Source organism: Aedes albopictus, chromosome 3, assembly GCF_035046485.1.
Source record: "Aedes albopictus strain Foshan chromosome 3, AalbF5, whole genome shotgun sequence".
NCBI lineage: Eukaryota > Metazoa > Arthropoda > Insecta > Diptera > Culicidae > Aedes > Aedes albopictus.
The window spans coordinates 241,838,383-241,862,900 of NC_085138.1; the positions used below are offsets into that span (position 1 = coordinate 241,838,383).

At 39.0% G+C, this 24,518-nt stretch overlaps 1 protein-coding gene across 1 annotated transcript; it reads left to right on the forward strand.

Moving 5' to 3' along the window:
* Positions 1-1,120: 1,120 nt before the first annotated feature.
* LOC115264640 (SET domain-containing protein SmydA-8) lies at positions 1,121-22,001 on the forward strand. The gene is made up of 6 exons (XM_029868539.2): positions 1,121-1,645; positions 2,616-2,753; positions 9,423-9,545; positions 10,760-10,950; positions 20,822-21,564; positions 21,625-22,001. Exons 1-6 carry the CDS (start codon positions 1,448-1,450, stop codon positions 21,870-21,872), a joined length of 1,641 nt encoding a protein of 546 aa, XP_029724399.1. The 5' UTR covers positions 1,121-1,447; the 3' UTR covers positions 21,873-22,001.
* Positions 22,002-24,518: the final 2,517 nt, after the last annotated feature.

Below are 24,518 nucleotides of genomic sequence, written 5' to 3' on the forward strand. Positions count from 1 at the left end.
AAAAAATACGAAAATGCGTAAACTAAAGGCAGGGTAGGGTATTTCCCCGAGCAGAAAAGTATAACAACTGATTAACATATCAAGGTATTAATCCTAAATATCATTATACCTCGATATGCTCTTTGTTAGGTGGTAATAAGAGGCAAAATAACAAAAACGAATAACACAATTTTGGGTGAATAACACCTCGAAAATAACAAGTCTAGTTATTTCAATAATGAATGCATACCAAAAATTCAAAGTGCTATATTTGTTATGCAGTAGGTATTTAATTACAAAGTAATAACAATTTTTGTTAGTCAAATGTATCTTTGATCGATAGCTCTATCATGTGATACCAAAAAATGTTCTTCTGTTATTTTCACTGTAAATCAACAAATATCACATCAATACCAAACTCTGTACAAATACTTTCAATTGTTATTACGATATTCTGCTATCATTTCGTAGAACAACAAAGCAATAACAATTTTAGGCCTTAGGTTGTTCTTCGCATGGTAATTGTAAGGTATTCCCTTCTAATCGGGTACAGGATTAATGCATCTTCCGGACCATTGTGCATTGCTTGATGAAGACAGAGATCTATACGCACGGCGTTGGAGTAAAACGAAGTAAGGTAAGATACAAAATCAATGGTTGGTGAGAGGTCTAATCGTTAAAATTTGTTTTTTTACTGTGCGTAAAATCTGAAAGGTTTCAGCTCCAACAAACTAGTTGTTTGAATGTTCTGGCGCCTCAGCACACCAATACACACCACGTGCCGCGATCAGCTGCCAAAATATTCATGAATGAAAATTCATTGGTCCCCGTTTTCCACCCCGTGTTTGTATGACTGTTTATACTGATCGCTAACCACACGTAGCGTTTAGTATGATCGAGATTGTGGGGTTTCCATGAAAGATGTAACAGTCTTATGGTAGAACATACACTTCTAGATGCATGGCAAAGTGTCCAATCTGGAAATGGAATTTTTAAATAAAAGTAAAATAGGTTGCGTAATTTCAGACCGTTGTTTCGGAAAAGCGTAGACATTTTCTCACCGTCCATGTGTGCGTTCTAGAAAATCGGCAAAATTTTCCTCGTTTTCTCAGCGGTGGCTAACCCAAATCAGCGTGAGAGCTCATTCAACGTGATCGTATAGAAGATAGCGCAGCATAGTATAACGTAGTGCGGTGACCTGTAGAATAAATAGATTTCATACCAAAAAGGGAATAAATTGAGCCGTGCGGGCATATTGCATTTTATCGTTCACGTGTGTGGATTGAGCCGTTCGAGAAGAATAAGTTCTGATAGAAAGCTGAACTTCCTTGGACTAAACCTCCACCGAAAGAGTGATAAATCAAAGGTCCACATCGAACGTGGAGTGAGTCGTTTCCGTGATATTGCCATCGAGTGAAAACCCACCGACTGGAATAATTCTTTGCTCTGCAATTTTTCCGCCTTGATCATGGTATCGGATGCTGAGGGAGCTTCGGCGTGCCCGTCAAAACCTTCCGGCGAGGTGGAAGTTCATGGTGGGATCTGTCCGGTGTGCAATCAGCCGGCGAAAAAGCGCTGCTCCGGCTGTAGTGCCGCTTACTATTGCAGCGTCGAGCATCAAAGGCAGGACTGGAAGAACCATAAAAATGTTTGCCATCCATTCAAAGTATGTTTTGCGAGCACATGGGAAAATTTATTATTGTGCAGTTTGGATCCAGCCAGTGTGTGTGTGTCTGGGAGAGGAAAATGCTAGTGGTTCATCTTTGGAAGTTCGCTGTTCACCAAAATGTTGCGCTTGACTGGTGGGGATGTACATTTATTTTTAACAAAGAGTTTTTTTTTGAGTGAAATAAGACCGGCAAAAAATCACGTTTTTTTTCTTTTATCACAAAAAAAAACAAATTATCTTGGTAGAATACTTAAGAATTTTGTGGAGGAGAATAAGAAGGAATATATCTTATCAATATTTGATAGATTGTTCAAAGTTCTTTCGAAAAGCGGATGCACTGTATAATGACTCGACAAATAATATAACCGCGGAGAGCACAGGTATAATTAACCAAGCGTCTCCATTGCGTTGATTCACTTTACCTAAGATTTCCATGGCCCAATAATAAATGCCTCTAGTTAGTGTTGTCTGGAATATTCTGAAAGTAAATTTGAGAAAACAGGTGTACCAGATTTAAATTTGACAAGTTTTGTCTAAGGATATTGTAAAGTCGTTACAAACATTAAGCAATTGATTGAATCTTCATATAAAGTCATAACCAAGGTCATATCAATAAAACACTTCAATTTGAACATCCCCACCGACCATCGCAGCATGAGCGAGCATATCACGAGACTACGAGAGTCTTCATTCTCGATTTCTGTCCCACATTCGCTTCGGTCGTGATAATTTTATTCTATAGTGAATTTTTTTACGACAACTCTATATATGTTTACGACTACGCCAAGCCGGTCGACGATGACGACGACGGCGACGGTGCGACCGACTACTGGGACGCGCCGCAGGGAAAACGACGTCGAAGATTTTACGCGCGTGCATTTTTCTCCAACCATGAGCAGCTGTTGCGGGTCTTTACTTATGCTGTCCGTTTCCGTTAGTACTCATATTTATTTAATTTGCCCGGTAGATTTGTAGCGACGAGCGCTACGGACGGTACATGGTGGCGACCAAGGACATCAAAGCCGGCGAAGTCGTACTGAAGGAGTTACCGTTGGTTTACGGGCCAGCGCAAATTACGAAACCGGTCTGCGTGGGATGCTTGCAGGTAGGTATTATCTAGCGTTGAGACCTTCCTGATTTGAATGATGCTTTGGACTTATATATATGCGTGACTGACGGTGAGCTTTTTGACAGTCTACTTTTATGAGATTTCGAAATAACTTCGATGCAGGATTTGCGATTCGATTCCGATCCAAATTTTGATGACAGGAGAGTAATTCTCACTTCGATCAGCCTACCTTTTATACCCTGTCTTCAAAAATGTTTTATTTAGAGATTTTCTGATAGCCCTGCCAAGAAAGAATTTTCCCAGTATAATGCAAACATAGATGATATACTTTTTTTTAGGTCCGACGAGCGACAGCGCGTTCGGACAGCAAGTAATTGCCCGGTAAATTGCACACATAGTAATGTCATCTTATAAGTTACTTCAATCATATTAGTACGATTCAGCATTTGATTGTTTCTTATTTTCCTGCATTTTCTTTTGATAGGTAATTTAGTTATTTATTTATTGTAATTTTTGAATTTTTATTGTTTTTTCACATTAATTATGAGAAAATCGTATTTATTTTTTTTTTTAAATGCAATTGTTTTTTACTGATTTATTTATTGCATTTCTGTCGTTTTGCTATTGCCCAAAAATAAATTATTGATTTTCTTAATTTGTTTATGGAACTTTTGTTTTTCTATTACTGATTACACCCCTATTTTTTCACTGGGACTTATTGACTTACTTATTGGCATGTTTTTACTTTTTTTGGAACGTTTAATTGTCAAAGGTATCTGGGTGACCTTTTTGATGTGATGCAGCTGCATGGCATGGTCATAGAAAATTCAAGAACTGGGTACATCCGAAGGGGCCACCAAGTGATCAATCTTGTCTTTGTCATCTGAAATGGCCAGTGCTGTATTCTCCATAAAATTCTGTAAATTTACCAACTTTGTAAAATGACCACTTTTTGGGGCCCTGTGTGAAGCCGTTTCGGTCACCTGACCTTAGCAAAAATTCTTCTGGTAATTCACTAAGCTCACTATATAGCTGCTTTTCAGGTGCATTCATTTCTCCAAAAAATAAAATCTGCTGCATTATACATAAGACTGATACAAATTTAATTTTGACTCCCCCCCCCCCTTCAAAAAATTTTGGCTGGATTTCGTATTTTGAGGGGGCAGACGAAACATGTTTAACAAAATATCGGGTTTTGCTGAAAATTCTTTAACAAATCCGATGAGTTTTTAATATTTTTCAGATTAAATGCTTTATTATTTTTATCCCCCCACCCCAACCAGCCAAAGAGTGGCGGGATAAAAAGTGAAATAAATATTTGTAACGGCCTTATTTATCGCGAAAAATACGCCCCTGCGAAAATGACCAAACTTTGATCACTAAGGCGTTGGTGATAAATTGCAACAATCAGCTAGATCTTGGTTTTGAACCAGATCCATAAATTATAAGTACTAACGATAGTCGTTAGTACACTCATTTTAATATTAATTTTTGCGCTTAGTATCATACAGGCGTATCTGCAATGATCTATTTCTCTTCATCTATTTTCGCTTTGGTTAATAACTTGGCCGAAAAACCATTTTTGGTTGTTTACGTTGTTTTAGATGCTAGTTCTAGTCGCCCTTTATCGAATCGCTCCGAGAGATCATCCAAACATTAATAGTAGTTTACGCAACAAGGTGCAAAATGGTTTTTACAGCACGATTTATTCAACGAGGCTTGCCGAGTTGGATAATTACAACGAGTGCTGGAAAAATCGAGTTCTGCACCGAGTTGCGTACAACGTTTTTTGCAATTTCAAAAATTACCTTTGAGGATAGTTTTCAACAAAACATTTTCATCAAACTGTACACTGATGTTCATAGCCAATGTTTAAGAAAATCTGATAGGTTATACCTACTGTGCAGTTGTCACAATTTATCAAAACTGTGTCCAGACAGCATCAAGAAGTTGACCAAAACTGAAAACAGTGCCGTAATGGTTCATTACGCAACGCAAATCAGTGCTGTAATGAACCATTACAGCACTGTTAATTTGGTGTGGGAAAGTAGGCCTTTTCCTGTCAGATTTGCGTGAGGTAAAACAGCCTATTACGATGGGAAATTGCAAAAAAAAAAATGCAAAATGCTTATATCTCAGCATCCTTAAATAAGTGTAGAGTAAAGTGGGGCAAAAGTTCGAGTGGGGCAAGAGTTTCTTTTGAAGTTTTTGAGCGCAATTCAAATTATTTCTTTCGGGTGTCAAGGTTGTTCGAAACCTTTTTGAAAAAGAGTCTTTCACTCCAAAAATTATGAAAATTGATCAATGTTTCGAAAAGTTATGACAAAATGTTGATTTTTGATCAAAAAAATGTAATTTGCGATGGTCCTTCCAACGCATGGATTAGAATTGTAATGAAATCGAACTCGGTCTTTTATTTTGGGGCGTAACTAGGTATATTTTGAAGATGCTTTAGCATGTAAAACTTTTTGCAAAAAAGATTTGGAAATCATATTTTACCCATAGTGGGGCAAAAGTTCGAATTGTGGGGCAAAAGTTCGAGTCAGGTGGCAACTTCAGGTAAAAACCTAAAATTGTGTAAAATGTACATATAATCTCTATAAATGATGGAATTAGTGAGAAAATGCGATCAAAGTTGAAAAAATGTTGTTTTATCTAAATTTAGCGGAAAACTACTAATTTTTGGTGTACTAAATTTAACCCTGATTTGGGTAAAATCCAGATCGAACTTTAAAGTGTATCAGTTCCAACATCAAATATTAATTGGTTTCAATTATTTCTATTACCAAAGTGTCAAAATAGTGTGCCACGGTTAGCGAAATCCCACAAACACTAGATTCGAACTTTTGCCCCAGTGGTGGGGCAAGAGTTCGAAAAAGACGCACACATACAAAAGGTGTTGTAACTCAAAATTGAAAAGACATTTGGTGTAACTTTGTTCAGCAAAATTTTAGCTCATGGATAGAAGAATCACCACACCGTATTCATTTATTTTTATTTGTTTCGATTTTTTCAAAAAAATTGCATTTTCAACTAGGGTCGAACTTTTGCCCCACCTTACTCTATATGGTTGTTCCAGTAAGTTAGAGAGGCGTGAGTTTTATTATATGGTCATGCTTAATACATACGGCTTTGCCGCTGTGGTATCTGTAGAGTAAAGTGGGGCAAAAGTTCGAGTGGGGCAAGAGTGTCTTTTGAAGTTTTTAAGCTCAATTCAAATTATTTCTGTTGGGGGTCAAGGTTGTTCGACACCTTTTAGAATGAGAGTCTTTCCAAAAATTATGAAAATTGATTGATATTTTGAAAAGTTATGACTAAATGTTGGTTTTGGATCAAAAAATTGTAATTTACAATGGTACTTTCTATGTACGGAATGGAATTGTAAAGAAATCGAATTCGTACTTTTATTTTGGGGCGTCATTAGGCATATTTTGAAGATGCTTTGGCATGAAGAACTTTTTCTGAAAAAGATTTGTAAATCATATTTCACACATAGTGGGGCAAAAATTCGAGTCATATGGCAACTTCAGGTAAAAACCAAAAAGTGCATTTTATCTCTTAAAATGGAGAAACTAGTGAGATAATTCGATCGAAATTATAAAAAAATGCCATTTTATCTGGATTTTGCGTAAAACTACTAATTTATGGTGAGGTTAATACAGGGGGTGGCCAAAATGTTTGGGATAGGCAACTTTTTTTCTCCCACAAAAAAATTCAACATGCTGTAACTTTTCATAGAGTGCATCAAAAAATCTCAAATTTTGACTGTTTATCAACCTGTTATATGTGCATGATTGGTACAAAATTGGGCTCGATTGAATAATTTTTCGCGAAGTTAGAACCGTTCGGGTAAAACACTATTTTTTAGACAACTCATTTTTGAGCTGTCATATCTCGGAAACCAGTGATCCGAATTGAATGAATTTTTTAACGTTTATGAACAATATATTGATACTAAATACAACGTTATAAAATGTAATATTTTCTCACGACGAATTAAGTTATACCGGGTTGAAATTTTTACCCGTATAGAGGAAAATAAGTCAAATTTACAATACCATACAAAAATTGCTAAATGTATTTTTTCTTCAATCTAAATAGGCTCTAATATATCTGATTAGAGATTACTTGAGAACAGAAGTGGAAAATCTTTGGACATCAAATTTATTGACATTGACGTAAAAAAATTACCTTTTTTCGAGAAAAATCCAAAAAGTGTCAATCCATGATAACTTTTTTCAACGTTCAAAAACTATCTATGTTTTAATAGTTTGTGAAGCATCTGTATATTGTTAGTGTACGTTCAAAATTTCATTCAATTCGGTTCACTGGTTTCCGAGATATGACAGCTCAAAAATGAGTTGTCTAAAAAATAGTGTTTTACCCGAACGGTTCTAACTTCGCGAAAAATTATTCAATCGAGCCCAAAAGCTCAAAAATGATTTGTCTAAAAAATAGTGTTTCACCCGATCGGTTATAACTTTGCGAAAGTTCAATCAATCGAGCACAAATTTGTACCAGTGATGCACATATAACAGGTTGATAAACAGTCAAAATTTGAGATTTTTTGATGCACTCTACGAAAAGTTATAGCATGTTGAATATTTTTGTGAGAGAAAAAAAGTTGCCTATCCCAAACATTTTGGCCATCCCCTGTATAACCCTAATTTTGGTAAAATCCAGATCGAGCTGTGAAGTGTATTTCACATCAAACATCAAATGTTGATTGGTTTCAGGTATTCCTATTACTAAAGGGTCTAAACTTGGCAAACACTAGATTCGAACTTTTGCCCCAGCGGTGGGGCAAGAGTTCGATTTGGACGCATACTTACAAAACGTGTTGTAACTTAAAATTGAAAAGATGTTTGGCGTAACTTTGTTCAGCAAAGTTTTAGCTCATGGATGGTAGAATCACCAAACGGAATTTATTTATTTTTATTTGCCTTTGTTTTATGAAAAATATTGAATTTTCAACTATGGTCGAACTTTTGCCCCACCTTACTCTAATCAGTATGTTAAAAGGGGGTCTCGGAGGTGTTCACGGGGTGGCAAGAGCGTTTCAGTGACTCTAAGGTAGTTTCAAGGGCGTTTCGGCAATTTCAGTGGGTTCCATGGGATCTCAGGAACGTATCAGTGGCTTCAGGAAGTTACAGAAGGTTTAGGAAAATCTCAGGGGTGTTCCAGGGGATGTTCTAGGGGGTTTTAGGGACGTTTCGGGGGATCTCAGTGGTGTTTAAAGGGGGTTCGGTGACGCTTAAGTGTATCTCAGGGACGTTTAAGGAGTTACCGGATGATTTGGAGGAGGCGTTTCCATTCAGCAGATATTCAGGATGTTTCCAGAGATGTCTTAGGGCATCTCATGGGGGTTTAAAGGGGTCACAGAAGTGTTCGAAAAGGTTTCAGAAGGCCTCAGGGTGTTTCAAGGACATTTCAGGGGGCGTCAGGGGAGAATCAGGCTACCTGTGGGAGATTTACGTGATCTCAGTAACGTTTAAGTGGGTTTACAGGAGCACTACAGGCAGTCTCAGGGGCGTTTCTAAAGGGTTTTTAAGGGAGTTTCGGGAAGTTAACTTTAACGGTTATTCAATGGACTTTCAAGAGTTTCTACAAGTATTTTGGAAGGCTTCAAGAGGTTTCTGCGGATCTCCAAGGGTTTCAATGGGTCCCAGCGGTTAGAGGCTGTTCATAAACCACCAATTTTTGTCCATTTCAGACACCCCTTCCCCCCTCGTAGACAAAAATTTTGGAATTTGTATGGAGCGTAGACTTTGGCCAGAGCCCCCCCCTCTCCCTAAAAGCCTATTTGGTTTATGAACGGCCCCTTATCAGGACAGGATGTTTTTGTTGGAGGGACATTAGGGAGGGTGGGTTTGTTTGGTTTGTCTGTTCGGAGTTTTAGGGGCATTTCAGGAGCTTAAGGTGGAGTTTAAGGGAGTCTCAGTGGTTCAAGGACAGGGTATATGGAGTACTCAGTTCAAATTTTCTTGAGCACAAATTTAGAGAACCGTCAAACGGATCTTGCTTAAAATATTACTCAATGTTATATTTTCAGCCAGATACGTTTGATGATTCTTTAGAATTGTGCTCGAGAAAATTGGTTTTATGTACTTCAAATACCTTGTCCTTAAGGGTATCAAAAGGCCGACATCAGGGGCACGTTATCCTCCATTTGGGACATTTGTACCATTAGTTATCTCGCCAAGAGATATATAGTAAACGCCACGAACAAGCGAGGAATTAAATATTATTATCCAGATTTTACTTTAGTCCACCGAGGAACATCCGAATTCCGATTCTATTGCCAAGGCTGTTATTCTTTGCTGCTACTGAAGCCCACTGGGATACAGTCCACTGTATTCGGTGAGGCAACAGCATTAGTCCCTTCGTCCCCCAGAAGTACACCGTGCGCGGCAATAAGTCTAATACCCCAGACGTAGGCTTTTTGTGGGATCTGCGCCCATACAAGTTTTCAACCTTTTTATGTGACAAAAGCCTTAGACGATGGAGGATCCAAACTAATATATGTGGTCACTAAAGTTTCCGTACAATTGACCTTTAAAATCACAGTATTCGTGTAATAATTTCGGATTTTGTTACAGCCGAGTTCATGTTACGCAAATGAAGCTCAAATTTAGACAACTGTTTGTTGAAAAAAAAACACCGACTCGTTTCCATCACTTGAACTAATCATTGTTTTCGTTCCAGGGTCTCACGGAGAATCAATTTTTGGAGTGCGAAAGATGTGGTTGGCCAGTCTGCAAGCGAGAATGCCAAGACCATCCGAGTCATAAAGCTGAATGCAAATTTACCATCGCTCGAGGAAGCAAGGTTAGTGGACCGTAACGAGAAACAGCTTCATATCCTGGTATTGCATTGTGTGCATGTGCGGGAGAGAACATTGCTATGATTGTCTTGATTGCTATTCCACCGGAAAGCATGTTATTCACAGTCCATCAACAGTAATCCCCGCAAGTCAAAGCTGGAATGCAAATTTGTGGCTAAACTAACACACGCAGTCTGGTTGGATCGACTTGTGGCTTGGATTAGACCGAATCGAAGTTACGAAATATAGTTGGTTTTCTGAAATTAGCTCCTTTGGGTGGACAGAACACAGTTACCAAGTTGAATGTCTTGGTTTATTATTTCGACATTGGCCGTAGAAATAAATCTTTGAAACTAGTGAATAATAACCATTTACTATTATTATACTGTCATTTTTTGGCGTGGCTCATCATAACGCTCTATACAGTAGGAATTCGTTACACACGGCGTATGCTACTTAACGCTCACCTCAATTTCTCAGCTGGTTCATATTAGATTGAACTAATTTTTGGTGTGCATTTGCGTCATATGCCTAGTAAGCGCTGGGTTGGTTGGAAAATTGCGGTGGGCGTAAAGTGGGTTGTTCCGTGGATAACGAATTCCTATCGTAAACTATCTTAAGGACAAACGTCTTGAAATCTCGCTTGAACAGTGCACCAGTACATCAGAGGCACAAATCTCAAGAAGCAAGCTTCAAACAACAGTGCATTTTATTATTCTGTTCTTGCTCACTTGTAATAAGCATAAAATAAGAAGATCAGGTGCGCTGATTTTGTTTACAAAGACATTTGTGCGCCTCAAATCGCGAGTAGGTGCCAAAGTCAGCCATTATGGCGGCCATTTTGGGATTCTAACAAGTCTGTCCTTAACTTTTCCCCCACAGAATATGGAGACGCATGGTTTTTCAGAAAAGAAATTCGTATGATGACTTTGGACCACGATGTTTTGTCTTGTCAGTAGCTACACTTCTAATTATTTTAATAATCATTGTTTCTGTGAACACCTTTCTATATTGAAATGAAGCATAATTCGTATGCAATAATTACCAAATTCAACCATGAACTAGTCTAAGCAATTTCCTTCGAGCACCTATCACTTTGCAGCCGTGTTAGTTATTGCTGCTGTAGCCCTTATCCCCAGTCTGCGTTCACTCAGTTGATATTCAAGACCTCGGTGCTGTTGTATGTAATAACGTTGCTTCCGCTTGCGTAAACTTCCAGATGCAGCTGCGACACTTCTATGACCCGCATCCGGTCTATCAGTGTTTGATTCCGCTGCGCTGTCTGCTGCTGGCCGAGCGAGATCCTGCCAAATGGCAGGCATTAATCAAATTAGAATCGCACGAGGAGCAACGCCGTGGTTCGGAACAGTGGCGTAACGATCGTGAAGGTGTGGCAAAGCTGATTCCACGGTAAGTTTGTTGCTGGCGGTTGCTTCTGAGTGAACAACTTCCTGAATGGCATTATGTTTGTGATGATAGTATTGTTATTATAAGCAAATGGATTTAGCTACGGGTCAAGTTCTAAACATAGCTACTGCCTGTGTTGGATAAATACAATAGCATATAAGTAATGCTCGCTAAAACCAGGCTGCCCTTTGCATAAATTCTGGGGATTTAAGTTATTGTTGCTCTTGATAGAATATGATAGAAAATAATTGAGATTGTTTTTGTCGTTAGATTGTGAAAACATCAACTTTTCACTAAGTTTCGGGAGCCTGGAGCAGCCCGGGAAAGCAGCCTATCCCGAACAATTATGAAACCTATTTTGCAACATATCCAACTTTATGGTTTTGTAAATCTAGTATGTTGAATGATAATTCAAAGGTTTTGTAGTACCTACAATAAGATGGCCCACTTATATGAAAAACAAAAATTTCGAAAAATGCCAAGCCTTACCTCCTAAATCAGTTATTTTGGACTCCCAGAAGCTACGTTCAAAATTTGAGCAAAATCAATTAAGCCTAAGGGAGCGCTCAAAACGCTTGAAGTTTGTATGGGAAAACTAGGCCAAATGTATGCAGAAATTTTAAGTTTTCGAATGTTGCCGCTAGGTGGCGATGTGAGAGTTCAATAACTAAACCCATTGGTATTATTGTAGATGACTTTATGCCAAACAACTTTGTCGAAGACCGCAAGGTGATCCAACGTCTGTGAAAAAAGTTATACCCTAAGTAAAGTGAGGATAAACTTTATTGTTGTTTTTTTCCAATACATGTAAAGGAATAATATCAATAATGAAATCTCAATACTTTGCCTCACTTTTCCTAGGGTATAACTTTTTTCACAGCCGTCGGATCACTTCGCGGTCTTCGACAAAATTCTACAATAATACAAAAGGGTTATTTAATTGAACGCCTACAGCGTCACCTAGCGGAAAAATTTGAAAACTTAAAATTTCTACATACAAACTTCAAGCGTTTTGAGCGCCCCCTTAGGCTTAACCGATTTTGCTCAAATTTTGAACGTAGCTTCTGGAAGTCCAAAATAACTGATTTAGGAGGTAAGACTTGGCATTTTTCAAAATTTTTGTTTTTCATATAAGTGTGGACCACCCTAACCTACAACCATGTAATTAACGACTATAAATATAGCATAGGACTTGTCGAAGACCGCAAAGTAATCCGTAGTTTGTTGCATTGGAAAATTTGGGTGCAATTGTTGAAATTTGTGTTGAAATTAGTGTGGATTTACTTATTTTTTTGCAGTTTTTTTCCCATAAGGAACTTATTCTTTTCTTAATGTATGTAACCAATTAAGTCAAACATTAGCCTTGGATGTACAGGAAAACTTTGTAGAAGACTACAAAACTTTTCTGCACTTGTGACAAACGTTATTATTTACAGATCGTCTGATGGTGCTTAACATTTAACATGTAAAGGAATGTCATAAATCATTATTAATAAAATAACTATCACAAATGAAACAGAATTTGTTTTGCATTGTTTGCTTCAGGAAATGGTCTAAATCGATCCAGGCGTTCTGGAGCTATGACTGTTTTAGTGCTCCGGACCAGCATCGGCGAAAAGATTAAGTATGAAATTAAATTAAACCCTTTGACCAAAAAGCCCAAATGAAACCCTGCGTGACAAAAAGTCCAAGATGGCGGTCCAAAGTTCTAGATGGAGATGGTGTTATTGAGTTTAATTTTTTTTTATCTGTATTAACGAGATTTTTAGCCCTAGGCTAGTTCATCTCGGGACCCACGATTTGCTTCTCTTCCGAAGGAAGAACTCACATTTTGCGAGTTTGTCGGGAGTGGGATTCGATCCCAGGTCCTCGGCGTGATAGTCAAGTGTTCTAACCATCACACCAGGTCCGCTCCTTATTGAGTTTAAGGTTCTGATATAAATATATATGGTGTAGATAAAATGGCAGCCTACAGTTCAAGATGGCGACTGTTTTTGTATTTGGTATGGGGAAGATGTCTAGAGCCCAAAAATGATGACCTCAAAATTCAATATGGCCGTACATCTAAAATTCAAGATGGCGGCTGTATTATTGAGTTTAGGCTCTAAAACTATACAAATACCGTATATTTTGTATAGTTATTTTCATCTTAGGTCCTAAAATTATGACCACAAAATCCTAGATAGCACCCAAAAGTCGAATACAGTGGCCCAAACTCCAATATTACCTCGGCTTAATTATAGGTTCCAAAACCATGAAATTTGATCGCATCAACCCGGAACAAAGCTTTTTCAATCTGTATTGGCCGCCAAATCAACTGTGCAAAATTTGGTTGCGTCCCCGTATTCCACATTGCGATTGAAATTAGTATGGAAATTAGTATGGGAAAACGTACTTTTTTGCATTTTATTCAAAAGTTGAATTATTTTGTCTAATACCATGTAACTAATCATGTAAAGTATAGCCTAGGATATGCCAAAAAATTTTGCCGAAGACCGCAAAGTGATCCGATGCTTGTGAAAAAAGTTATTCGCTTGGTTACTTAGGCCAAAAATTGAAAATTTATTATTGATGTTATTCCTTTACAGGTTAAATGTTAAGCACCACCGGGCAAACTGAACGTTAAAACTTTTTTTCACAAGTGTCGGATCACTTTGCGGTCTTTGGCAAAGTTTTTCGGCATATTTTAGGCTATACTTTAACGTCATTAGATAGATCGTTTTAGACAAAAAAATAGGAGAAAAATGCAAAAAAGCATGTTTTCCTATACTAAATTCCATACAAATTTCAATCGCAATGCGGAATACGGGGACGCAACCAATCGCTCCCAAATTTTGCACAGTTGTTTTGGATGCCAAAAGGAATCGAAAAAGCTTTGTTCCAAAAAATCGACTTTGTTGGCCCAGTCTAATATTTAGGGATGTCTGGAGTCTAAAAATGGTGAACAGAAAATCCTGGATGACGCAACAAAACACAAGAACAGTAGATGAATCTCTTGGCTCTTAAATTATGCAATGTGGGTATCGTAAATCGTTTGATTGTGCATTAATGCAAATAATTTTGTAAGAACCAGGTGCGCAATTTTTTAAAATGTAACCAATTCCGAACGTAATTTCACTTAGTTACATCGTTTTCTATCAATTATCACACGCATCATGTACACCCTGGTTGGCATCGGATAGTGTCAACAAACCCGTTCCAGCAGAAACCTAGATCTATCATCTACCATTTATCTCGGTGGAATAGCCGGGAGGTAAGGGCTATGTCTCACAATCAACGGATCAGTGTACGAATTTATGTCAATATTTTACTTATATATGATTCATTTATCAGCTCGGTTTTAGCGATTGCTGGACCCACTTTCTAGTCACGACGGCTAATTTGCTACGTGGAAGGGATGTAGTTTGTACATCACTTCTACGACGTGACTGATGTGCAACGAAAATGATGTGATATAACAAGATTTTTTTTTGCTACTAAACAGTAGTTTTTGCTTAGTAATTCCTTCCGGAAACCCACTTGAGATTACTTCAGGAAAGCTTGCTGGTATTACTCAAGGAATGCTTCAGGGATTCATTCAGGGATTTCTGGTGGAATTCACCAAGAAGTCACATTGAAATTCATCAGACAATTTCTGCTGGTAATCCTCCAGGAATTCTTGTTGGATTCCCAAAAGCGATTACTGAAGAAATTTCAGCAGATATTATTTAAGAAATTCTTGAAAAATTCTTGAAAAAATGCTAGGAACATCTGATGGTTCTTCTTCTTCTTCTTTTGCTTCTTCTTTATGACTCTACGTCCCAACTGGGACTTGGCCTGCCTCGCTTCAACTTAGTGTTCTTTAAGCACTTCCACAGTTATTAATTGAAGGGCTTTCTTTGCCTGCCATTGCATGAAATTGTATATTGTGAGGCGCAATGATACACTATGCCCAGGGAGTCGAAAAAATTTTCCCAACCGGAACGGGAATCGAACCCGCCGTCTCCGGATTGGTGATCCAAAGCTTTAACCACTAGGCTTACTGGAGATACATCTGATGGTATTCTTGCAAATATTTCAGCTGATATTCCAAGAGAAATTTCTTGGGGGTTCTTTGAAAAATCTCTGGAGAAATCACAAAGGGAATTTCTATGGGAACCCTTGGAAGAATAGCGAGATGAATTTGTATAGAAATCCTTGGAGAAACTTCAAGATTAGCAACCATTCTAAAGAAAACCCATCTGGAATTTGTGGATTTTTCCTAAGACTTTTTATGGATTCCTCCAAGAGTTCCTCTTTGCATTTATTTTTGGATTTCTCTAAGAGATCTTTCATGAAGACATTCAGGAAATACTCTAAGATGGCCTAGTGGGATTTCTGCAAAAGTACCATGAAGAAATCCCTTAAGATGTAACAACAACAATTTCTGGAGGAATCTCGACACACATTCTTGGAGGAAGTCTGAATGTATCCTTGGAGAAATCACTGGAAGTGTTTGGAAAAGCCCCTAGAAGAATTTATGAATAAATTTTTGGGTCAATACCTGGTTTGGATTCCCTGGAGCAATCCCAGGAGAAATTCCTGAAAGTACCCTCGAAGGTATTTCTTCAGCAATTCCAGCAGGAATCCCCTTGCAAACCTCAGCAGGTATTTCTGAAGGCATTCCTCTTGAAATTTCTCCATGGAATTTCAAACAAAGTCTTATAATATGTCTTCTGTGATATCTTCAAGGATTCCTCCAGAGATTTGTCCAAGGTATTCTATTGAACTCCCTCTTGCGATTTAATCAGAGATTTCTTCAAAGATTCATTTTGAAGTTTTTTTTTAAGTACAAGTATAAATTTCTACTAGAATTTCTCCAGGAATTCAAGTTGGGTCGGATTCTCTGATTTATATTAAATCTGTGGGATCGATGGACCAATGTCCCCTCGAACGGCGGTAATAGTTTGTTCAGCAAACTATTCACCGATACATATCTTTGTAACTTTTCAGAAGACACCAATATTCTATCTTCATTTTTGCGAAAAGTGAATTCCTATTACACTTTTAGGTGGATTAATCACAAAGGAGAAACTTTCAATGTAAAGAGTTAACAAACTCTTCTAAAACACCATACATCTGAACTCAATACTTGAAGCCGCAAAACATGCATTATAGATGTGAACCACAGCACATATACAGCTTTTTACAAGAATCTGCCCAGTGACCCACCGGAAAAACTTCGGCCACAGGGAGCATTCCGACATTCTCTGCCCATTTTTATAAACTACACACAAGACTACACATATATACGCGAGTATATTGTACACAAATTACACTAGTTTACAAAATAAAACGAAAGTCGTGAACTTCTGTCAACCACCGAAATTTTTGAGCATAATTTAGCACTGATTTCGAAACCGTGCTTCAAAAAATTTTAAATAGAACAGTTTTTGACTTTTAGCTCAATATCGAGTCTTACAACTTTTTAAAATATGGAATTTACTAAAATTCAAATATCTTGCGTTTTGTTCAACCAATTTTACATATTTTTCCATAAATTTAAAGCTGAATACAATACCATTCGATCATCTGAATGCAGGTTTTGCGTCAGATTGATGAAATTCAAAACGTTGGCGAGTTTTGGGGACAATCTCCTTAAAATTTAGCAAAATTTCCAAAAATATTTGAAGAAATGTATTTTTTTCAATTAGAAAAAATCAATTAAAAAACTATTTCTCAACGTTTATTTGACATATCATATGTAGACGAGTTACAGTAAAAAAAACAGCTCAATCGGAGCATTGATTACGGAGAATGAGATGTGTGGAGAGAGCGACTTTGCTTAAAAATAAAACACAAATCGATTTCTAATCATCAACCTTGTATGGAAAGTCGAAAAAATTCCGCTCTACTGTGTTTTTTTTTTCCTTCTAGTTTTCGAACTCAGGGCATGATTCTACACCAAAAATGAACATCAGCTTACCGAGTTCAAAAATGCTGTAAACTAGTGTTATTTAAATTCGTTGAATAAGGACTGTTCAATTTATAAAACGGACAACTTGCTTGTGTGATATCTTTTTTATTTTTTAATAAAATCATTATCAGTTTTTTGCATAACTTTCTGTAGCTATTCTTAAATGTGGGAAAAATATAACATTAAGCAAAATGTTCTTTATTGTGTAACTGAAGCGGTTTTCGTAAAATATCAATAAAAACCCATTTCTCAAAATTCGACATAACTTTCCACATACTTAACATGCACATTTTCATGAAATTTTTTATGTATTGGAATCTTACACTATTCTACTAAAGGTAAAGCTCAATAGTTGGTCAGTTATAATACACCAAGCATTCTCCGGGTTGATATAGTTAGTTGCCTTGTTTTCATAGAAATTATTAAAAAATGTTCATTTAAGTCCTGTGTTGCAATAGCATCACGGATTCGGCTAAAAATTTGTCCAGAGTAGTAGAATATTGCTCTCTGAATGATACAGAAGAAAAACTTACTTTTAATTGCATTTTTCATCAAAAATTTAATCCGTAAAGATGGTCATATTAAAAAATTTCATATTTTTTGCTCCATTGATACAGATTGTCGACTCTAGCGAATCTTGTTATTATTTATTTTCAACAAAGTTGGTCCTATGTTATCGTACACCTTATTTAATAATAATCGGATGCAAAGTTTTTATTTCCAACATCATTGTTATGCAAAATTTGCATTAGGTTGCATGGTTATTTAGAAGAATCTTCAATGAACGAAACTGTTTTGATTACGGTGTCTGTAATTGCGCACAGTAACCAAACCAGCAATGCTATTAAGAAGCAGTTTTCTGCGTTTAAAACCACATTATTCCCACGTTCGACTGGATGCATAAAAAAATTGAAAATTTAATATATTCATGCCTTTTTTGCTTTACAATTGAATTTTATTCAAAAAATCGAATCTCACTTGAGACTTTAATATCTTAACACTTAATTTTCCAATTGAGTTTAAATTTTGCCAGAATGTTTATTACTCATGCTGCTGCAGCATGGCACATACTTTTCTGGTATTAAAAACGATGTAACATATTGGAACAGTAATTTTATATATATTTTCAATTTTCAGCAATCGAAAAATTCTCCTCATTTAACACCTGGCCGATTTTCTTTAAAATAAAACTATTTTTATTCGATTCAAAAATGATTACTATAATGAGAGATGGCGAACTGAACAACGAAGCAAGGGTGGTTAAATTTGAACTACGCGTCTTCTTTTTATAGCCTTGTGAAGTTGTCCGTTTTATAAATTGAACAGTCCTTATTCGCTGAGATTTTTAGTTTGTTCGTTTGACTTAGACCGACACGGATTAAAACGGCCACGAAGAACCGAAATCAGGAACATCCGGAACCGGTTCCGTAGTGACGGCGTGTTCATAGCACAGAGTGATCATTTTATGGCCAAACACAGTTTACAGTACAAGTTTCAGAACGATAACATGTGTGCGATTCAATAAAAATGCCGAAAAATACCCTCGTGGCAACGCTTTTCTCAATGCCCAGAAAGGGGGGATGTCATACCCAGGTATTGGAAGACCAACTAACCGCATTTAATTATTTTCAATTTTTTTGATTGCTGGGTCTTTAAGGACAAGGTATTTACTTACTTACCTTACCAATCAGGCTAAGGCCGGGGTGGCCTCTGCTGTACATAGTAGCCGTCTCCATTCCACTCGGTCCATGGCAGTTTGTCTCCAGTTCCGCACTCTGCGTAGGGTCCGCAGATCGTCCTCCACTTGGTCGACCCACCTAGCTCGCTGCGCTCCACGTCTTCTTGTACCAGTCGGATGACTCTCGAGAACCATTTTAGTCGTGTTGCTATCCGACATCCTGATGACGTGACCCGCCCACCGTAGCCTCCTGATTTTCGCGGTATGGACGATGGTTGATTCTCTTAGCAGCTGATGCAGCTCGTGGTTCATTCGCCTTCTCCAAGTCCCGTCTTCCATCTGCACTCCGCCGTAGATGGTACGCAACACCTTCCGTTCGAAAACTCCAAGGGCGCGTTGGTCCTCTGCACGTAGGGTCCATGTTTCGTGCCCATAGAGTCGCGAAGCCTAGTGCTGTAGCCGAGGTACTACCTATGGCGGATCGGATGTCCTTCCAGCCATTTTCAAGTGTAACTGCGCCAAACTGCTCTTCCGTTGGTAGGGCCACTGCTAACTGCTGCGCGTAGTCTTGAGCCACTTCTACGTTACGCAGCTGCTCGATGTTGAGCCGCGGCGTTCGACTTCGACGCGTGGTGGTAACTGTCGAAAGTTTTGAGCGCATGCATACAGCGACTAAGTAGTGATCCGAATCTATATTACGCATCGCTGGCCGTTATCATTCGATACGGCGTGCAGGCTGTTTCGCCCGATTACCGGTAGGTATATTTCCTCCCTTCCTACCGCGCGTTCATGTAGCCGACAACGATTTTCACGTCACGCGGCGAGCAACCATCGTATGTTTGCTCTAACTGCGCGTAGAACGCTTCTTTCTCGTCATCGGGTCTCCCTTCGTGTGGGCAGTGGACGTTGATGATGCTGTAGTTGAAGAAACGGCCCTTAACTCTTAACATGCACATCCATGCGTTGATCGGCTGCCACCTGATCACACGTTGCCAACACTATAAATCCTGTTCCCAGTTCATTGGTGGTGCCACAGCTTTGGTAGAAGGTAGCCGCTCGATGCCCGCTTTTCCACACTTTCTGTCCAGTCTAACAAAGTTCCTGCAACGCCACGATGTTGAAGTTGCGTGGATGTAGTTTGTCGTAAATTATCCTGTCACATCCTGCGAAACCTAGTGACTTACAATTCCATGTTCCAAGTTTCCAATCGTAGTCCTTATTTCGTCGCGTGGGTCTTTGCCGATTGTATCGAGTCGTATTTTCTCCTATGTTATTCGCAATGGGGATTTTTACGGGTGGCTTATTGGGCCTACGCCAACACTCCTGTCTCGCCGGAGGGCCATCGTGCCAGTTCTGTTTAACGTCCCAACCAACACTGGGACGACCACGCTGATGGGGCTACCACCTTGGATCTAGCTGGGCGTGGTGCAGCGTTTCTTACTCAGCCGCTGGATGCAAGAACAGACGCTGTTTGAGCCGCACCTCCTTGGTGAACAGACGCTCGGATCGTACCTCCTCAATCTAGCTGAAGTCAGAAGGACAACAGTGCCCAGGCTGCACTACCAGCTAAGCACACAACTCTTAGCTGGCGGTCTTTGTCATTGTTTGACCCGTGGAAGCATGAGGTAGGAACTTGTGAGGACCAGAGCTATGTTGGACGCTCTCCTTATCGACTCACCGTTTTGCAGCCCGACAAGGTACATATTTAGAGTATTTGAATGAAAATGCATTACGATGTTAACAGTCATTGAACAACCAGCATAATGCATTTCCAGCCATACCGTTAAACAGTTCTAAAAGATGAAAATCGGTGTTCTAGATTATTTTTTTTGAGCTATTTATGTACTCCAAATAACTTGTCCTTAAGTAGTAGCCGTTTGAAAAAACGTAATTCGTCTAGGGCTTTTGACCGTTCATTACGCGTGTCTCTTTGAGGCTGAAACTGCACCGCGCTTACGCTGTATATGACGAGCGAGGATTTGGTGGTGTTATACTCTTTACATTGGCGTGCGTCCTGAAAGGTTAAGGGTTAATGCAATTTGGTTGAAGAATTTTTTTTCTATTTCAAATGCCAATAATTCATGACGTTATTTTCAAACTGAATAATAATTATGTTGTGTGTTTTTCTTACATGCCTGCCGATATTTCCTGCAATCGCCATAATCACGGATAAATTCTGTTTTGCAAATTCATGCCAATGACAACGTAAATTATCCCCTGATATATCAAACATAATCACTGCACTACAACGGCTGCATCAGATTCTTCAAGTGTGAAAACAAATGGAGCGAGGAGGAAATATTAAAAGTAGTCGGAATACTACAAGTCAACGGCCACGAAGTACCATTAACGGAGCCTCCATCCGTGGCCATTTACAACAATGCCTCAATGCTGGAGCACTCCTGTCGGCCCAATTTGTCGAAAAGTTTCACCTCAAAGAAGGAGATTGTCTTCTGGGCGCCAAACTCCATTAAGCAAGGTGAACGATTGAGCATTTCCTACTCGGACGTCTTGTGGGGAACGGCCAACCGTCAGGACCATCTGCAGCAGACCAAACTTTTCCGATGCACCTGTGCTCGTTGCCTTGACCCTACCGAGTTTGGCACATATTTGAGTGCTCTCAAATGCTCTGGCTTTAAAAAGGATTCCAACTGCCCGGGTATGCTGCTTCCGGAGAACTTGAAGAACTGGTATGGAGGCTACATTTGCAACAAATGTCGTGGCCTGGTAGATGGCAAAGAGATAACCAACATTTTGGACCGTGCTCGGGTAGACCATGAGGCGATGCAGAAGGCTAATGAGCAGCACTGTCACAAGTACATAGCACACTATGGACGCTGGCTGGGCCCGCATCACCATTTGTTAGTGGATGTGAAAATTTCCCTATCGCAGATCATTGGTGGAGGAGACCCGAATGCGATTCAGAAAATACCGGACGATGATTTGATGAACAAAATGAAAATTTGCCAGGAACTTATCGATGTTTTCCAGAAGGTGTGCCCTGGTAAGAACTGACTGCTCAAATGATATCATTTTTTTTTAATTTCTATGTCCTACTCCTTAGCCGAAGCCCGCGTCATTGGAACCACACGGTTTGAGCTGCACGCTGCCCTGGCAGAGTTTGCCCGCCGGGGAGTGGAGTCGATGAATTCAGCCGTCAGAAGTGCTCTCGAGGATTCCCTGTACAATGCCGAGGAGTGTGTCCGGATGCTTGCCCACGAACCCGATGACCTGCCGGAGAGTAAAATTTGCGAGCAGGCGAGAATAAACGTGAACTCACTTAGAGTGCTTCTCGGTTTACAGGAAGGATAGTTGAAAGCGCAGACATCACACGGCTTTACTCGAGCTTGGAAAAAGACACCACCAATTGTTTGAACTTGATTTTTACCACAATGATTCTGACTTTGTGAACATAATAAATTATAGATATTTGAGAATATACCCCTGATAGTATCTTTATCCGAATTTTCCAGATATATTATTCATTTTTTTTTATCTGGTTTATTTATTTGGGGCTACTTTAACGCTTTATTTTTGTATTTTATGTACAAATATATTTCTTATACAACTTATAGGATGGGGCCAGGATACTTGTGAAAGCTCAAGATTAGTGGGTAGCATATGCTTTTAGGATAGGCGTGATAAGGACTGGGAATAAGGGTTCTCTGAAGCTCATCCGGGAGGTAGAACGTAATGACGGGTTTCGTTTTCGTAGCGACTCAGTATCAGATTGTTATGGGATTTTCTGGGGAGAAAACATAAGTGAATTACAGTCAGGTTTTTTTACGCGGTTTTCATTTACGCGGCCGCGACTAATGGTTGGACATAAGCCTTGACATCACGTGAATAAAATCTCGGCTTACATCCAAACTATGCCACCTCGCTCGCAACTAAACATTAGGAGTAACAGAATGTAAGCACCGCCCCAGCTGGCTATCTCGCCTATCATTTTGCCAATTTCAAAAAGAACTCTGACGAACAAAATAGGAAAGATCTAACATTGATGAATTCTTCTATCATAGACCTCGCCTTCCTGTGCGCCCACCTTTGCGAGAGAGTCCGCCTTCTCATTGCCATAAATTGAGTGATGTTAGGGGACCCATACAAAGGTAATCCCGTATGATCTTTCGACCAGAAGGTTTCATCGACCGTAGTGCTTCAATAGAACTATGACTATCCGAGAAGATGAAGAAATGGTCTGCGGGCATGTTGAAAATCATCTCCAAAGCGAAGTTGATTGCTGCCAGCTCTGCAACATAAACCGAACAAGGTTCCTGGAATTTGCGGTGCCTTTTTCATTGAGGACACCGAAGCCAGTGGATCTATCAATGCGAGACCCATCTGTGAAGAATCTCTTACTGGAATTGTTATTTATGTACTGCTGGCTGAAAATGCGGAAAATAGATATACATCGAAGTTGATCTGGTGTTCCATAAATCGCTTGTTTCATGGCCAGTGTACGCAAAATATGCCAACGCAAGCGAAAAATAGGCAACAAAGAAGGCACGGCAACAACGCTTTGTTTTTTCGTTAGCAGATAATGACAAAATCGCTCCCAAGTTTGTTCACAACAAAAACGGTAGGAATATTTGTCTCGTTCTATTCACATCGTGATTTTCGCATTGTTTTACAACTGAAACTAGACTCTGAGGTTTGCAAGAGTCCTATTTCGTCCAAATGTTTATGAACTCGATAATGTGGGTCGAAAATTTCAGCAGAAAAGCCGAAATATCAGCGCACGCACGGCAAGCGATGTTTGTTTTATTTCTCTATAATCGCCTGACATGCGTTTGTTGCGGAGCGCCTTTGTTACCGACATGCACCGCTTAGGACAAAGCGTTTGTTTTTCGGCGTGATCCGTTTTTCGTACCCTGTTCATGGCAGATCGTATTTAACAGAGAAACTGTCATTGGTGAAGTGTACACGAGGAGGGTTATAACTTGGTAAGCTTATGTCAGACGACATGTAGAACAGATAGATTCTCATAAATTTTGATTGAGTGTTCAGACTAAGCATTTCTTCGAAGTTTTCAATAACAAAGTGTGTTGCTCACTCTACACTTAATAAGTAGCCTTAGCGAGAGCTCCCCGAAGCAGTTCTGGAGAGGTTTCACTCCTGCCATGATCTCTAGGCTCGCATCATGCTGCTGAGTGGAAACAGCAAGAAAGAGCCATACTTACTCGAGAACGTTTTTTAAAGTTTTATGAGGTCTTCCGGGTGAGCATCCTACTATGTGCCAGTAATTGGGAGTAGAAAATTGATCCTTTGTTGACATTTTTGCACCAAATACTTGATTTGGGTACTCCGAGTGCGTTTTGAATCCAACTAGACCCTAAGGTATTTCGAAAATAACCCGAAGGCTACGGGGCTTAATTTCAAACCGCTGGAAAAGACGCAAATATCAATAACACAGCGTAACAAAAATTAGCTTTTGGTCTGTCTCAAGAGCAAACTTATGTGTCTCCGAACGATTTTGGGCCCCTGAATCCGAATCCGGGTTCAGATTTGCTCTAACACGTCACAATTTTGAGCTATACCTCAATTTATAGGGCAAAATATGCGATTTTTGGCTTTTTTGACTGCAATCCATTAAGCTTGACATTTTTTTTAAGCAATTAAAAGGTTAATTGGTCAATTAACATCTAAATTAACGACTCATGTAAAATATTTCGTTTTACCAAATCAAATTTGAGAGATTTATGCATTTTATGTTAGTATGTAAACTTGCATGCAACTTTTGGAGGGTGACTTGTATGGGAAATATCGTACCTAACATAAATCGCTTAAAACTATCAAATTCGATTTCGTAAAACGAAATATTTTGCATGAGTCGTTAATTTAGATGTTAATTGACCAATTAACCTTTTCATTGCTTAAAAAAACATTTCCTTGCTTAATGGCTTGCAGTCAAAAAAGCCCAAAATCGCATGTTTTGCCCTATAAATTGAGGTATAGCTC